This window comes from Phasianus colchicus, chromosome 5 (genome assembly GCF_987193195.1).
Source record: "Phasianus colchicus chromosome 5, bPhaCol1.hap1.1, whole genome shotgun sequence".
NCBI classification, from domain to species: Eukaryota; Metazoa; Chordata; class Aves; order Galliformes; family Phasianidae; genus Phasianus; species Phasianus colchicus.
This window is the reverse complement of record NC_143440.1, coordinates 17040868-17058142: the sequence shown is the minus strand read 5'-3', so window position 1 is coordinate 17058142 and position 17275 is coordinate 17040868. Positions and strand designations below refer to the sequence as shown.

At 50.7% G+C, this 17275-nt stretch overlaps 1 protein-coding gene across 2 annotated transcripts in view; it reads right to left on the bottom strand.

Moving 5' to 3' along the window:
- Window positions 1-525: 525 nt before the first annotated feature.
- Window positions 526-17275, bottom strand: part of HRAS (HRas proto-oncogene, GTPase) — a 35214-nt gene continuing 18464 nt past the window's right edge. Inside the window, exons 2-7 of one of the 2 annotated variants that reach the window (XM_031609016.2) lie at window positions 17029-17095; window positions 10151-10301; window positions 5597-5775; window positions 3352-3511; window positions 2694-2818; window positions 526-818 (exon numbers count right to left, since the gene is read on the bottom strand). In XM_031609016.2, coding sequence (XP_031464876.1) covers window positions 2699-2818; window positions 3352-3511; window positions 5597-5775; window positions 10151-10261 — 570 coding nt within the window. In that variant the 5' untranslated portion in view covers window positions 10262-10301; window positions 17029-17095 and the 3' untranslated portion in view covers window positions 526-818; window positions 2694-2698. The remainder of the gene's footprint in view (window positions 819-2693; window positions 2819-3351; window positions 3512-5596; window positions 5776-10150; window positions 10302-17028; window positions 17096-17275) is intronic. The other variant, XM_090140674.1, reaches the window with a different exon arrangement.

Genomic DNA, 17275 nt, shown 5'->3' with positions numbered 1-17275 from the left:
TGGGGGCCAGCAGTGGGTTTCGGTGCTAATTAAGCAAGCGTGTGTGACAACAACAGTGTGCAGCAGAACTTTTTTGCCTAAAGGACAAATCCCTGGATGTGAAAATAAGCGAGGCCTCGTGCAATCACAACTGCTGCCTTTGGCACCCTGCAGCCCATTGGCCGCCAATCTGCAGGGCACAGCACCCATCTCTGCTTCCTTTCTGACTGTTCATTGGCACTACGTAGGGATACCTGCACAAGATTCTTCCCACAGAGGCCAACAGATGGCCTTTAACCACCTCAAGACCTCTTGAAACTGTACTCGGCTCCAGGAAACAACATGTGGGCTCACAGCTGCTTCACAGAGATTTGCCTCGCACCCATGTTGAAATCACCGGCCCAACTCTGTTGCCTTTATGGTCTGCAGCACAGTGATGGTTCACCCAGAGATGAAACCCAAGAATCTCCCCTCCCACTCTCCTGTTCCCTGTGATCCTCCCAGAGCCACCATTCGCAGCAAGCTCTGGACAAGCCATCAAAACGGTTTGTCGAGACCATCAAATAATAATTTACTGTGATTCAATCTGTAGCTTTGTACAGTTGCCGGGGTGGGAGGAGGCCAAAGGAGGAGGGGATGGGGAAAGAACCGAAAGTCGTCTGCTGCCGGCCTGGGTGAAGTGCGAGATAGTCCTTGGAGGGGCTGGCACTCCTCCCGTCCTCTTCCTCCTCTCTCCCTCCCCCTCCACTCCTCCCCTGAATCCATTTGTTTCTTCCTTCGCATCACCTCTTTCCTTGTGCTCTGCACACGGACATCTCTCCAAGTCAGGGTCCAGTCAGCTGAAACAAGAGGGAGAAGACCTGTTAGCACCCACTTGCTCTCAGAACCAGTTGTAGCCACTGCCAACCCTCATGCTTTGGGACAACCCTGCGTTTGCTATCTGTTTTCTACTTTCTGGCATTGCCTGTTTGCTGGAGTCACCTCTTGGGGCTGCAGTGCCCTAAGAAAAGGGCTATACATTGCTCTACGGCAGGAGCCCCAGCAGCAAAATGCAAACCTTCCGGTCTCAACCCTTCTCTCCTGCCTACATGGGGGGATCTGCTACAAGCTGTGCAATTCACAGAAGCATTTAAAGATGCCAGTGCGTCTCTGTGTGTATTTACATCTTCTCCTCTACCCCTCTAGGAATCACCCACAGCCAGGCAGCAGAAAAAGACACGGGCAACTCACTCTATTAGCAGAGAACAAGCCCCTCCTTCCCATAGCCAGCCTCTCTTTAGATGAGGATGCTGGTGCTGGCCACCCTCGTGGTGATGGGGACCAGCTCCTGGCAGTCCTTGCATGGGGACTCAGCCCAGCCCGTGCGTCCCCACACGCTGTCAGCTGTGAGCCAGAGCAGGAAACGAGCTCCACGCTCACATCCCCATCCGGAGGAAACGCCACAGAACATCTGGATGTCCTGAACATCTGGAAGCCTCCCTCTGCAGCGATAAGCAAGCTAGGCACAGCACAGCCCCGCAGCCCCCAGCTGGCCGGCCTGGGGGAGCATAGGGGCGGAGTGCTCAGCCCATAGGAAGCAAACACTGCCAGTGCCGCTTGTTTTGAAAAGAACTCTGCTACACTCGTGGCCTTTTGCCTCCAAAAGCAGTGAAGGAAAAACAGCTGCCCACCTCCTTGCTCAGTGGGATGCTCGCAGGCTGTGGAACACAGGCTGTCGCTTTAGGACTCCAGCAGTTGTGTGAAGGGACACTAATCCCACATTTGGGATACTCCCCAAATGGCATCACTCCATGGACAATGGCCATGCAGGCTTTTCTCACAGTCCCTGTCTCTAGGACACAGCCTTCAGGTGCTCCTTATACGTGGCCCTGGTGCACTCAGCCCTGGCTGCCCATCTCCTCCTTTCCAAAGAAGTGCAGACAGACGTCCCCTTAATGTGGAAGCCAACCACATGGGCATCCTGGCCCAGGGCCACCTAACCCAGTCTAATCAATAGCAGCTCTCCCTCCCTGCTATCCAACAGGATTGCCATGACTTGAATACATACATCATTAAAAATAAAAAAATTTTAAAAAAAAGGAAGGAAAAGAATAATAGGCAAGTGAACGCAGGCAATCTGCAAAACACTTTTTGGCTCCAACCCGCACAATTTACAAAAGCAAAACAGCTCCCTGATGTCTAATTCTCAACATTGCATCAGTTTCAAATATCCTGGGGGATGTATCTAACAGGAAAACTCTTCTGTTGAACAGAGGGCTTTCATAGTCACATGTATCTGCTCTAGAGCTGTAGGACAGCACAGTTGATGCAGTGCAGTAGGAGGCAATGTGCTCACAGCTCTTCCTCTGAGCTGCTCTTAAGGCCAGGCTGGAACACGTGGTGAGCTGCACACCTGGAGCACCAGCACCACTCCTCTCCAGCACGGGAAGGAGCTTCCCTGGGGACGGCATGACAAAACATGCATTTCTTTCAGTGCTCTGCAGGATTTTGTTCCGCTGAATGAGGGGAAAAAATAAAAAAAATCCCTTCCTCCCACACATTTCCTCAGGAAAGTGGGAAAACCTGACTTACCTTCTGTTTTGACAGAAGATGCTATTTCAGTCAACATTTTAATTAAGAAATAGCCATCACTGAAGTTGTTTCTGATACATGTTTGCAGATGATCTACCCCACCTTGCTTTCTGTACACCCCATCTCCTGCTCCCAAAACTCACCATAGTCACGATATCACGCATTTACAGTTCATGCAGCCAGGGCCACTCTCATCTGGTGGGTTCAGCTTGCGCAGTTTATGCTGACGGATCTCCCGCACTAAGGTATAGAAGGCATCTTCAACGCCCTGCAAGAAACACACAGTGCTTTGCTCCAAGCAGGGCAGGGCAGCGGGGAGAAGCGATGGCTCTGCCCACCGGTGAGGAGCCCCAGCACTGCCTTCAGGCAGCACGGACCGACAGCAGCCTGGGGCCGGGCTGGGGATCGTGCCACCTGGATTTATCTCCCAGTGCCATAACTGAACTCGGGACATCGATCACAGCTTGCACACAAGGCAAGGCTGCAGTCAGCTTGGAGCTGGGCTTTCTGGCAGCTTCATTCCCAGCATCCTGACGGTGGTAAATCAGTGCCTGTGCTGGCGTGCTCTAATTCATGCTCCCTTCCCAGCTTGCTGCCGTGCCGAAGCTGTCAGAGAGACTTACCGCACGCTGGGTAATGAGCAGCTGGAGCACTGCTCGCCTGGCAGCCCAGCACACAGTCAGCATGGCAGTCCCGCCTCTGTCCATCAGGGAGGCCGTGGCTCATCAAGCTCCCCCCGTCCTGGGTCTGGGCAACATTCCCCACTCCCAGGCCCTAAAGCCCTAATGTCTCTCCCCCTACCTGTCTGGTTTTGGCCGACGTTTCTATGTAGGGGATCCCATAACTCCGGGCCAGGTCCTGCGCTTGCCGGGTCTCCACTGTCCGTGCTGGCAGGTCACATTTATTTCCCACCAGCACCATGGGAACATCATCTGAGTCTTTCACCCTCTTGATCTGCTCCCTGCCAGAAGAGGAGATGCCAAAGTGAAGGGAGGAAGGGCACCAGCGCAGAGGGAAGGTCACTTCTTCACCGGGAGCTGCTGTGCTACAACACACCCAGTGCAGGGCTTCCAGAAGCATGTGTGCAAGCACGGCACGTAAGCAAGTGAGCTCCCAATAGCTAGGGCACCTTTGGAAAAGAAAACTAAACACACTTCTGCCTTTTAAATGCAGCTGTTTGCTAAATTCAGCTTGCAGTTATGGCAGTCTGCACGAAGACAGCCTCCTAGTATGGCCCAAGTCAACCAGAGCATAACACTCCATCAGCTACCTGTGTACTACAAATGTTTTAGACCAACTGAGCCCCGAGTGGGTGAAAGTCACCAGGAAAACACCTGCAAGCAGAGTCTGCTGAGCTGACAGAGCAGCGTTTGGCAGCTGCAGCCTTTCCTGCAGATGCACAGACAATATCTGCTTCATTTCAGCTTGGTTCAGTTCACTCAAAGTTGAGAAACCAACTGGGAACCAAAGAAGTAGTAACAGTTCTCCATTCCAACTCTGATTTGGAAGGAGGTGGGTGAGGATGAGATCTACTGCTTCTATAATCTTAAGGCCATTACGACCACAAACAATGCACTGTGTTCCCCCATGACAGATAATAACTTCCTTTGTTTAATACATCACTTAACTTGGGACGCAGAACAGCTTTTTTTGCTTATGTAACCAGAACAATTAATGTGGTTTTATTTAACCAATCTAAGCACTTTTTTTGTTTTTTTTTTTTTAAGGTGATGCTTTCTATGTTTTACTTGAATTCAAATTTTCATCCCAAAGCACCTGGACATGCATCACAGAGTCAAAAAAAAACAACAAAAACCCCACAATCATCTTTTTTTAATACAGTAGAACCTAGAAATGAGGTCTGAATATATGTTGGATATGCCATAAAGCCACTTAGATGTTCGATGTAACATCCTGACCGGCAGACCCCAGCACTAAATTTAGTGCACAGTGCTACACTTAGCTGAAAAGAGATACCTCCTAATGGCCCCGAACCAGTGAGAGTGAGTGTTTCTCTGGGGAAAATCACTCTAAAAGTGCAAATGCAAAGAGCACATGTGGAATGAGATTAAAGCTGGTGATTTACATCATGATTAAAACCGGGGCTTGAAATCGAGCCATCTTCTGAGTGATTCACAGGCACCAGCCCCAGCACAAGGCAGTGGGATGAATGCTACAAAATCCCTTAGGTGCTTCAGGAAAATCCCATCCTTTGTCCTACAGTTCAGCTTGAACAAGCCAAATTAGCCCAACGCACGCAGTTACCGTGCCGAACACGCCTGTCAGCTCTGAGTAAGGCAGGGCTGTGTCTGTGCTGGGAGATGCAGGATGCCTTGGGAGCCGTGCTTGCAGCACCACTGCTGCCTGTCAACCTCCGGATGAGATCCCTGTTCCCCACCTCTGCCATTCAGCTCCAGGCACCGGGCAGGGCTGGCTCAGGTGGCAGGGAAGCAGGCACGGGCGGAAGCTGCCGTGAGTCATTTCCTACACTGCTCTCAGCCCCTCGGGCTGGCTCTAGGCATCTGTCAAGGCAGGACTGGAATAGCGGGGGCTGCTGCAATCTGGGCAGGGCTTGGGGTGATTGGTGGGGTGAAATGGGATACCACATGCTGGTGGAGTTGTTGGCAAGCTTTACTGATGGGGCACGCAGTCCTTCAGAAGGCAGAGGAAGCAGTAGCCCAGAGGCACGTTTTCATACAGCTCCTCAAAGCAGGCAGGTTGATGCCTGCGAGCCATCCCATGCATCTTTTGCAGAGCAGAAGTTGCTGAGATCAATTTCAGTAGCAAAGCAATTCCATTAATTAGAGAGGGAAGGGAGGGGGTCGTAAAGGATCATCTCTCCCTTTAGTCACCATAAACACTTAAACATTACATTACCGAGTCCCCAGGGGCCACGAGCAATCCCTCTGGATGGGTTTTATCGGAGTCACTGACATCAGCCGTCTGCCGGGCCTCTTCCCTGGGGGGCAGCTGCTCACACTAATTGTCTGTGTGGGCAGCACTGATCGAAGAGGGAAGGCAGGGTGGAAGCTGCAGAGATGCTCACCTGTACTGGTGGATGTCCTCAAAGGACTTGGTGTTGTTAATGGCAAAGACGCACAGGAATCCTTCCCCCGTTCTCATGTACTGGTCTCGCATGGCACTGTACTCCTCTTGTCCTGCTGTATCCAGGATGTCCAGCAAACAGGTCTCTCCATCGATGACGACTTGCTTTCTGTAGGAATCCTGCCAAGGGACAGAGAGAAGGTCAGCCAGGAGGCCTTATGGAGTCTTGCTACATGCAAGCAGTGCTGCTGGGTGCTGGGAAGGCTGGGAAGGCACCTGGTCTTACAGCTCTAGGCACTGCATCCCATTCTGAGGAGCTGGAAGAGGGCACACACAAAGGGAGGCTGCTGGCAGCCACCAGTGTGATCTCTGGGGCCAGCAGATGCTTAACACTAACTGGAATTGCAGCATCCCTGACATGGGGTGGGCACTGAGGGCAGTTGCAACCGGAGAGGGGGCAAACTGGGCGTGATGGTGAACCTCTTGTTGTCATTTGAACACAAAAAAAACAAAGCAGGCTGCAAGAGGGTGTTTCCCACAGCCAGTCTGTGCCCAGAGGGGCTCTGGGAAGGGTGAGGAGCACCATGGCAGGTCTTTGAAGCTGTGCTTTTCTCTGCGGTGAGATGATTACAACTTATCACACATGCGAGGAGACCCAGAAAGCACCCGAGAATGCTTTCCCAGGCTCTTCCCCAGAGGTCTCCCAAACACAGCTCCCAGCAGCCATACATCGGGTACAACATGGTGACTCCAACTCCCAGCCAGAGGATGAAGCTGAAAACGAAGCTGTGAAAAATGCACAGGTGTGATGTGACAGAGCAGTGACAATGTTATCAGATGAGCTTTGCCCCTAACAAATGGCCCCGAAGATGACAACAGACACGGCAAAGGTCACTAACAGACTGGCAGCGGTGCAGGAAGAGAGCATGGATTCTGCCCTTTGTTCACTGCCACACAAACACCAGCCTCTGGGACTCATTAAAGCCTTTCTCCTCCTTGCAAAGAGCACCCTGAAATCAGCCAAGATGAGATCTGCTCCGCTCTGACCTTCTCAGCAGGCAATTACCCCATCCTTTGCCACCGCACTTCTATCTACACAGGAAGCCCTAGCAGCTCTGGGATCGGGCAGCACGCCACACAGTTCTCATTAACCTGTCTGTAATGAAGTGTTCCCTCCACCACCACTTGCAGCCACCTCCCCAGTGCAGGGCAGCGCTGCAGAGGGCAGACCGTGCGTGTCTGTCTGCTACACACATCCGCCACTACTCCCTCCCCTCCCTAAGCCCCGGCTCACATCCAGAGGACGAGTGTCCCAGTGCACATGTTCACGTGTAATCGCCAAGTCCCCACTTACAGAGGTCTCACAGCCAGACAGCAGACGTAGAGAAGTGACCCCACACTGTCCTGAGGATGCTGGCACCCCACTCCCCTTGCTGGACTGGAGATCCGGCAGATCATTTTCCAGCAGATTGATTTGAATGGGCACAGTGTTAAAATGTGAGCCAGGGATTGCAGGCATTGAGACAGGATACTGGGGCTGCCCATGGGAGCAATGGACAGCCAGAACATCAGCGCTACACCATGGCAGCAGGAGGCCATGCAGGCATATCCCCAGTACCCCCCCAGTCTTCCCTGCATCCACCTCACTTCATCTGGGTCTGCATGCCCTCCTTCCACATCCCATTTGCAACACCTCCTTCCCCTGCTGCCCAGCCCTGCCCTCTACTTCTCCTGTCACCCTCCTCTTCTTCTGTGCATACTACTCCTCTTTAGGGCCCTGTGTGCACAGTTGGATGCTTGCACTGATGGAGCAGTGGGGGAGGGAAGGGAGGGGAGAGAGGAAGAGAGGAGAGGAGAGGAGAGGAGAGGAGAGGAGAGGAGAGGAGAGGAGAGGAGAGGAGAGGAGAGGAGAGGAGAGGAGAGGAGAGGAGAGGAGAGGAGAGGAGAGGAGAGGAGAGGAGAGGAGAGGAGAGGAGATAGGATCAGGTCCTCTGGCTGATAACAAGTGAGAGGGGAAGGCACGGTTGGGCACCAGCTTGGAGCTGCAGTCCCCCCACAGCAGTGTGAGAAACATGAAAGAGCCAGATGTCCCCAGCACGGCATGAGTGGGCAGGGCACGCTGTGAAACTCTACGCAAGGTTTACATTCCCGTGGCATGTTTACATGGACTAAATTCCCTGCAGGGTACGTACAGCTGGAGGCACACAGAAGAGGCTGAATCCCAGCACATCACTGGGTCAGAGCTGTGCCTGCCCACCCCAGGTGTGAGGTAGCAGAGGGACCTTCCCACCTCTCCCACTGCTCCCCAAAACTGAGCACTGATGGCTCCCAGGGAGGTGCCCCTCCACCAGCAGCTCTTCTGCCCACAGCCACTTGGCACATCTCTCTAAGAAAGCAGCAGAGTCACCCAAACAGCTGTCCCACCCCAGGAGATGGGTGTGTAGCTCTCACTGAGCAGAAGCCGCACAGGAAGGCAGAGCCGGTCACGTCCCAGTCACCTCTTGGTGGTGGAGGGGGGGGGGGGGTTCAGGTCTGCAAATCTGCAGCAGGAGGAGGCAGGAGGGACATCAAAATGGAACGCAGTGGACTGACATGATTACAGGTGAAGAACACAGGAGAGGAGAGGAGAGGGGAAGAAGGCAGCTGGCTCCTTAAGCAAGGTGCAACACTGAGACTCAGGAGCCTTAAAATAAATTCCAGGCTCCACTATGGGCTCTCTAGGTGACCTTGCCAAATGACGTAATAGCATGTGCCTTTAAGTGCTTTTCTCCTTCCCATCTGTAGGATAATAAGACCACTTCAGCCCTTCTACCGAGCCTTGCCTCTCTTGTTTATTTAAGTGGTGAGCTCTTCAGGGTGGGGACTGCACATACAACACTTACCAGAATAGATTTCTGACCCCAGCAGGGACCTTTGAGGCATTATGATAATAATAACAACTGCACTAACCACAGCTGTATTTATACACATCTGGTAGAGACTCCTCCAGGACTGCAGGCAGGGAGGTTATTGTCTGAGAGGCGTGACAGAGCTGCGAGTTGCATTCCCAGGGGAATCTACTCCTCATACAGAGCAGGGCAGGAGCGGCCAGGAGCCAAAATGCGAGCACAGCACCATGCAGATCTCTCCCAGAACGAGGAGTAAGTCACGCAGTGGGTAATTAGCATCACTCCAGCAGCGATGGAACAGTGAAATCACTTTGATAATTGACTATGTTTTAAAAAGGTAAAGAGAAAAAAATCTTTGTTGCTTATGTTTGTAATGTAGAAAATTGGATTCTGAGCACTGAGCCCCTTCTGCGCAGCCAATAGAAGCACAGGCTGTAAAGGAAATGCTAAGTCACAGTAAGGAAATGCTAAGTCACAGTTTGAACCAGTGATGGAGCACCTGGTGGGCAGGCAGGGCCAACCCAGGGGAGCTCAGGTGTATGCAATGTACCTGAGTGATTGGAAGGGGGGCAGCCAGGATTCACCCCTTCCCAGATTTCTTTTAAGGGTCAGCAGTGGAGGCAAGGGGATCTTGCTGGAGATCCCTATATATCTGAGGCTTTCTGATGGTAAGTAGTTTTTTCCTTTATTTCTGTGTCAATGACAACAGCATTTGAACAAGTGCTCACTTGCTGCAAGCTAGGGCCATGCTACTCTGCTGTTATTGCTGTGCTTCCCATTGTGTTACAGAGGCATTTGGCTGATTCTCCAGGTAGGCACAGGACATAGCAGATCCATGCTGTCTCAAGAGATCCATTTCTCACTCCTTGCAATGGAGGATGTGCAAAACTGACCTTGCCAGCACAATCTCTCTTCTCTGTTTCCTGCTGGAGGATGAACTTGCCATGCTCTAGAGGAGGACAGAGACCTGGAACTCAAGGCAAACCACAAAAAAGCACTCCCTGTTTTCCTTTCCCAGAGCTATTTCATGAGGTCTGCAAGCCCTAGGGAAGAACCACAGCATTTTGTCTTCCTCCTGCAGAGCTAATCCATAACCAAGCGTTAGGTGGCCTGAAGAAAATCCATGAGCTCCCTGCTCTGCAGAAACAAGGGAGTGCCTCTTAAAAGAAATTCAGCAGTCCTTACCTCTGTTTGGGCTCCTGACCTATCTCATCATGCAGGACATACAGAGGTCATCAGAGCTCTGATAAAACCTATTTCATCAGTAAATCTCAAAACATCATGCACAGGAGGTCAGCATCCTTACTTTGCACTAAAGGAGAAATGGAAGCACAGGAGCAAAATGGCTGTGCAGTCTCAAGTCTTTACCAGCTCTCTATGCAACCGCCTCTTCAGAAAGGAGGAGCTCTGTGCTGCCCATCAGCCCCTTGAGGCTGTGCCTGCTTCTATGCATGCTGTGCTATCTATCTCCAGCAGACAATACTGTCCTTCCTCAGGAGACACAAGTCGGACACCGTGACCTCCAAATTCACACGCAGCAACTTGGAGCAGCTTTATGAAGCAAAGGAAGATCCCTGACCAGGTTCAGTCCTGAGTCCAAGCCAAGCACGCTTCAGGTTTGCAGCAAAGTGCAAAAAAGAAATAGCAAAACAAATAGAGCTGCTTACCTCTATTGTGGGGTCGTACTCATCAACAAAATGGTTCTGAATGAGCTGTATTGTCAAAGCGCTCTTCCCAACGCCTCCAGCTCCCACTACTACCAGCTTGTACTCGGTCATCTTCCAGCTGACCCCAGCTCAGGGCCTCCAGGAGCACCACCTGCAGGGACAAATACAGCCACCACGTTAGGAGAGTGAGGAGCACAAACCAGTGGCTGGGAAAGGCAAAAAGATTGCATCCATGTACTTGAAACACGAATTTGCTCTAGCTATTAAATTCTTCCTGTGAGGTATTCTGCTCCAGTACTGCTCTGGCATCCCAGCCCAAGCTCACAGACGTACCCTCTTGCAAAATGTGGTCAGAGAAAGAGATGGTGGGATGACCCAAGGGTTAAGGACTTTTTGTATGTTCCTCCTCCAGTACACTGACTACCCTGGAAAGCAGATAAAATGATATTTATTTCACTCTGTTGCCCTGCACTGTGCCTCCAGAATGCACTGCTTTCTATGATCCCATTCTCTGGGGTCTCAAATGTGAGATGACCTCACCTAAACTATGAAGCTTGCTCTAAAATTACAGCAAAGAACTGCAGCATCCAGAGCTATTTCACCTAATACCCTCCACCAGCAGCAAAGGTTACTTCAAAGCAGTGAAAGAAATCAATACGAAACTGAATACAAAACTGCGCCCAACGTGTAACTCTGACACTCTGCAGTCCTTCAGGCTGACAGTCTGGATGCATCCTGCATGTGACACGATGCATGGGAGGTAAGACAGAGATATCTTGTAGGTAAGGAGACCAAAGAAAAGGTTGTGTAAATGAGAAATAAACCTTTGAATTTCAGCTCCTCTTCTACTGAGAAAGAGGAACTTCAACATGAAGCTTACCAGAGGACTATTACAAAACCCTGAAGGCTTGAACAGAAATCCCCCTGAACTTACCAACCATTACAAAGAGATGTATCTTGCAAGTTCAAATGGAAAGAGAAACAGAGTTTTAACTGCTCTGGGAAAGGCTGTGAAGAGCAGGATCCTAGCAGCTCAAAACCCAGCAGGGAAATGTGAAGAAAGCGCATCTAAAAACATTAAGGCTGAAGGGTGGTTCCTGGCCATCTCTAGTCATATTGCTGGTAAAGCAAATAACCAGGAAGGGGCACGGCCTTTTGAGCAGCACTAAGCACTCAGAAAGAGGCCACTTGCTCAGCTGGGAGCTCTGGGAGCACAGTATTTCACATCAGATGATGCCTAGCAGTGTGATAATGCTGGCAGGAGCTGCTGCATCTCCTGGAAGATGAGCTTTGTTCAGGTAGTTGGTACGTGGTGTTCCTGCAATGGGCACTCTGCATCTAGCCCATGTCTGCAGCTACTGAATTTGCTAATGTAGCAAAGATCTAATCTAAAGTAGGGCAGAACTTTCTGACTTCAATCCCCATCTGACTGCAACCTTAAACCACTCAGACAGTTCAATCACCCACTGGGGCTGGGGCAGTCAGACACAGCCACTGCCTGCCAAAGCCCTCTTCTCAGCTGCTATCTCAGTGGCAGGAAGGCAAAGATCATGTCCTTTCCTGCACTGGAGATCTTGGAGAAAAGCAAGGAAATGGCTGCAAAAGAGAGAGCAGAGCATACCAGACCTCTGGTCCCACACTGATTCCCTTCTCTGCTAGAGAAGCTTGGGAGAAAATAAGGTGCAAATGAAGAGATACCACAGGTCCATGCCTTCCCAGAGAAGTCTGATGAATCTGTGTTCTTGACGCCAGGGAAGAGACTTGTCAGGAGCCATACAGCACCATGTGGCAGAGGGTCAGGCTCTAAAAGCCAAGGGAGGTTTCCAGCTTAAGAGTTCTCCAATCCCTTTTTTTGTGGGAGCAGCTCCCAGGTAGTTTTGCTGAACAGCAAGCCTGAAAGTCATCTCACCACCCAACAGTCACAGCCTTCTTTTTTATATGTTGTGCAAGTGGATGGGACAACTGAAACTGCAGATGTAACTGCCATGATCTTTAACTGCAGTGGGAAGTTCTGTCCTTCTGAAAGTGCCTGGTTTCAACTTATCTGCAGGGAAATTTTCTATTGAGTTAAAGGTCAAGGCAGCACTGAGCAAGCTGAAGTGTGTGCATGCAACAAAAAATGCCCCTCCTACAAAACAAAGTTTACATACAAGTTTACATACAAGAACTCTGCAGCTTTAGCATTCACTGACTCCCACCACACCCAGAGGATGCTGGCAGCGATGAGAGATGGTAGCAGACATTCTCCATCATCCCACACTAGTGTTGGATGCACCGGATGAAGGCATGCAGCCTGGCGACTGCTGTGAAAGCTTTTTCTGATGTGAGAATTTGCAGAGGAGGAAAAACAAGTTTGCATTTCTCAGCAGCTGAAGTAGAGCCCAAACAGAACTGACCAAAAAATAACAGAGGAAAACACAAAAGCACAGCCTCCCAGTCCTACGCTAAGCAAGAGCAGCAGTCTGCAGGACTAACCAGGTTGCTCCCTTGTGTTTTCTCCTCCTACCCAAATGCATCACCTCTGCAGCGCCCAGCATTGTTCCCAGCAGCCAGATCTCCAGGAAGCTGAGCCAGGCAGTCCAACAAAAAGCTCAGCAGGATGCCATGACCGGGAGCTGTTCAGAAGCACCATCTGGGAAGAGGAGGGCTGGGGTCCGAGTGCCAAGCCAACAGCCCTAGCATTGAGCTGGAGCTGCTGCTGTATTTCCTGACCTCGTGGATTTTCTCTTGTAGAGAGAGGGCTCCTGGCTCCCATTCAAAACTGTCTAGGAAAGCTGAGTGCTTCCGCCTGGCAGTGCAGCTGCTCCCAGCCCAGTAGCCCATGAGTCCTCCCCTGACGCTGTGGATTTCCCAGGCAGCAGGAGCCACACAGCTTCAGGAAACAAGAACCATCTGCCAGCCTCACTGGGGAAGCAGGGAGAGCAAGCGCCTCGCCCCAGCCCGGCTCCCAGCAGGCACTCACATCCCATCTCTGCGTGTATGGAGGGGATGGAGACTGTGCTGCAGGCAGATGGCACAGCCCTGTAAATCCTGTGCTGTGTGTGCTGGGCAGCACCCAGACCTTGACTGCAGGAGCAATGACTGAGGTGCTTGGTGCAAGCTTTCCCAGTGAAGAGACTGATCAGCACTTTCAGATCTAAAGCCTGGAGGCTATGGATGCTCCTCAAGGCCCCAGCTAAGTCTCTGCTTTTCTGCAGAGAATGACCTGATGTCCTGCACAGCCCCTCTTCTTAAGCAGGGAGCTGTATCAGCAGAAGGAAAGGTAGTTCTGGGGACCTGACTCTGATGATCACAGCTGAATTCAGTGCAAAGCTGGGACAGCGCAGAGAAATCTCTAGAAAATCATCTGGCACGAGCAGAGATGAGGGACTCAAGAGGCTTGGCCCACTCCTGACATCTCATCATGTTAGGTGTCAAGCAAAAGGGATATGAAGTGGATTTCCAATGCATTCATTGGGAAGGAGGCTCTCACATCCTTCAAATAGGATCTCACTGGAGGAGCTTTCTCTGCTTCCTTCCTTTCAACCCATTGCTTTGTTGTTTACCTTAGATGGACACCATCCAAGTAAACAAGCCAAGAGACAGACTTTTGCACAGCACTGCTACAGGAGCCAACCATGGTAGAGATTTTAGAAATACTGTTTATTGCTGAACTATTACACTCTACTTGTCAACAGGGAGTCCATTTAATGACATAAGTTATCAGTTCCACCTCTGCAAATATCTTTGAATAGCACTCACACTGCACATCCTTTCTTCCAAAAGCCCTGTCCACAAGAACTGAGGAATGATTAGACCAAAACTCCACTTTGACAAGGCAAACCTTGCTGGCTCACTCTTGTGACTACCTGGATTCCTTCATTTGCTCATACGCAACACTGTCGCCAGTATTGCAAAACAAAGCCTCTGAAGGGGCTGAATGAACTTCTCCAGCAGTTTAAAATGACACCTCATGTTTCCTTTCAAGGGTCAAAACACTGACGTTCTCAGTGACCTGCCCAGTCTGGAAGACAGGAGGAAAATGAGGCTGGCAAGCTGATGCTCTGGTATGAATCACAGCCTATCCACAGTGTTTTGTTTTCATTTACTTGCTGCTTTTTAAATTAACAAAGAAGTGGGCTGCAAATCTAAGACAGTGTGTTTAGCTGTCAGCTTGCTGGCTTCATACTCACAAGCTCAGACAATGCGGCCCCCAGATGAAAAGAGAGAGGGATGCCAAAGATGTCACAACAGTTGCAAGCGGTGACCCTGCTTTAGAGAAGCAACAACTGTCCTCCATTAGAAGTTCATCAGCATGCACGAAATAGCTTTGCACAAGGGCTTGAGCAGGCACAGATACATCCCCACATGGTGCCCAGCAGTGTTTCATGTCAGAACACATCTGGCAGTACAACCCCTCTAACCAGGACCACAAAGAACCTCTGAAGTCCCTGTTCCTCCTCCCTCGCCATCACACTGACAACATCCACAACATCCCACAGGCAATGCTGTGCCTTCAGCCACTGGTGCTTTGCCAGGAGAGGGGCAGATGGCAGCAGGCAGTGCCCAGGTACACCGTCACACAAGCCAGAACAGACAGGAAGACAAAGGAAACGAGATGATGCCTTCCACACCAAAACTGCTGCCAGTTTTCAGTTCCCTGGTTTGCACTTCAGCTGCTCACACTGCACCCTGCCTGATGGCTTTACTTAATAAAAGCAGCAGCAGCAGCACATCACCTGCTGTTGGTGGTACGCTGCTCTGACTGTGCAGTCCTCCCTGACCCTCTTGAATTGCAAGTTCAGTGAAGTACTTTGTTGCCAACTTACTTTGTAAGAAAAACATTGGGGAATCACAACTCTGCCTAACAGCTATATTAAGCTACCAGAAACAGTAACAACCTGCATAAACATCAATAACACACCAGCTGTCCAAGCGCTTTCTCTCTGAATCAATTCTCTATGAAGAAATCATGTCCTAGCTATCGTGGGCCATCAAAATGATAACATTCAACAGAAAGATTAGCAGGCCCCTTATCTCAGGAGCTTATAAACATCACCAATCTGTAATACAGCACTGCAGCCTACCCCCAAGGAATGCTCAATGCAGAAAGTAGCACTTGCCACCAGCTGATAGTCAGCATTTCTGATCTTGGTCTGAGCATGAGAACAGATTTCCTTAATTTCTGCTTACACCTGCATATGCTGGCAAAGGGAATTTTCAACAGCAGATGAAACCAAGTGCACTTGGGCTGCTCACGTCCATGTCTCCAGCATGCTGTCAGGTGATGTAATGTGCTTGCAATTTGTGGTGAGATCTCACTTTCCATCATTACTGCCTGATAACGGGGTGGGATTACAAAGGATCACAGAATCGTTAAGGCTGCAGAAGACCAGTAAGGTCACCAGATCCAACCCTTAGCCCATTCCCACCATGTCCACTGACCATGTCCCTCAGTGTCTCATCTCCAAGATTCTCAAACACCTCCATGCTGTTATTCGACAGCGGCCTGGTCCACTTGGTGACCTGTGGAAGCTTCAGTGCAACCTGCTACTTGCTGGTGAAGAGAAAGTGGCAGTGCTGGGGCGCAGCCTCTCCCAGCACCCACCAGTGTCCCCATCTCCTGAAGCAGCAGCCTGGCTTATTGCTGCCTGTGCAGGGAATTGCTGCTGCAGTGATGCAAGGGACAGATGTAGGTATTTACCCCTAACCACCAAGCCAGTCACTGCTAGAGCAGCGGTCAGTGTCGATGTGCAGAAACGCCATCCTCCTTATCCTACAGACCGGCACAGCCATGCAAAGGGACAGGCCCAATCTCATCATCAGTGGCAAAGCCAGGAACTAAATTCAAACAAGTGACTTCCAATCCAGAGTCTTAACAGGAGACAAAAAACTCCGTGTGTAGGTTTTGGATGGGAAAGCCGTTGGTTCCCCGCCGGGTCTTTGTGTTTGGCTGTCAGAGCTGACAGCTCCCCTGCCGAGCTGAGCTTCCATGTGCAGAGATGTTTGGAGAGGCAGAGTAAATCAAGTGGGAAAGCCCAAACTGCTCTCCAATTATCCTAATGAAATCACAACTGTGTCAGAAGCGCATGGAGAGCGCAGAGATGCTCCAAAGCACAGACCCAGTGGAACAACGAGAGGAAGAGAGCGGCTGCCACAGGAATGGCTGTGACACAGTAGCACTGAAAATCCAAGGGCAGAGCTCAATGTGCTTGGGGACATTGTAGACAGCATTCTGCTTGCTGCCCCGGAGGGGCTCACTCTGTGTTTTGGCACAGGTTTGGTGCAGGTTTACATAAGGACTGTTCACTGGCCCCATCACTTCCATGCGACAACAGACTGTACCACACACTCAACTGCGTTCCCCCTCCTCTCTCACCCCACCCTTCCCTATTCCTCCCAGACAACTGCTGACAGGGAAAAACTAAGAAGCCAGTTTCAGGAAACACTTCTAAGCTGTAATCCTCTAGAAAAACTTGCAGCAGAATGTGTCTGGTTGTCCAGCTTTCTGCTTGCTTTAAAGCATAACACATGAACTTTCAGAGCAAATGGACAAGGAATCGAGGTAGCTGGAACTGGGAAGTTGCAGAAATTGTTTTGCTATTACTTTTCAATTAAAAAAAAAAAAAAAATCCTGGAAAAGAACCTTTTAAAAAGGCCAGGTTTTGAGCAAGATAGTATTAGAAGAGTATCAGTATGCTTTGGCCTCCAGGAACAACGTGGTACATGAAGCACACACCTCACCTTGCTAGAGATATTGCAACAGAATGGCCCAGACAGGGAGGCGGTGGGACAGGGAGCGGGTGAGAAGGGCTGGAGCCTGCTGGCCAGCAGCAGGAAATGAGAGAAAGGAATGGACCGGGAGACAGTGGGAGCTGCACACCCCCAGATTCACTCACCCTTTGGATGGCTAACTGGCCCTGCAGAGAAATAGGGTCCTCGGCTCTGGGGATGGCTCAAGTCCCCCTGGAAGGAGAGGAAACACAGAGGAGTGAGCAATGACAATGCCCTGGCTGTGCAAAGGAGAATATTCATATATCGAGCTTAATCTGGAGTAAGAACAACGGCTCAGCATCCACGCTTCGGTGCAGCTGATGACCCACCCTTCCCTACCAATACCCACACGCTGCTTCCCCTGCCACTCAC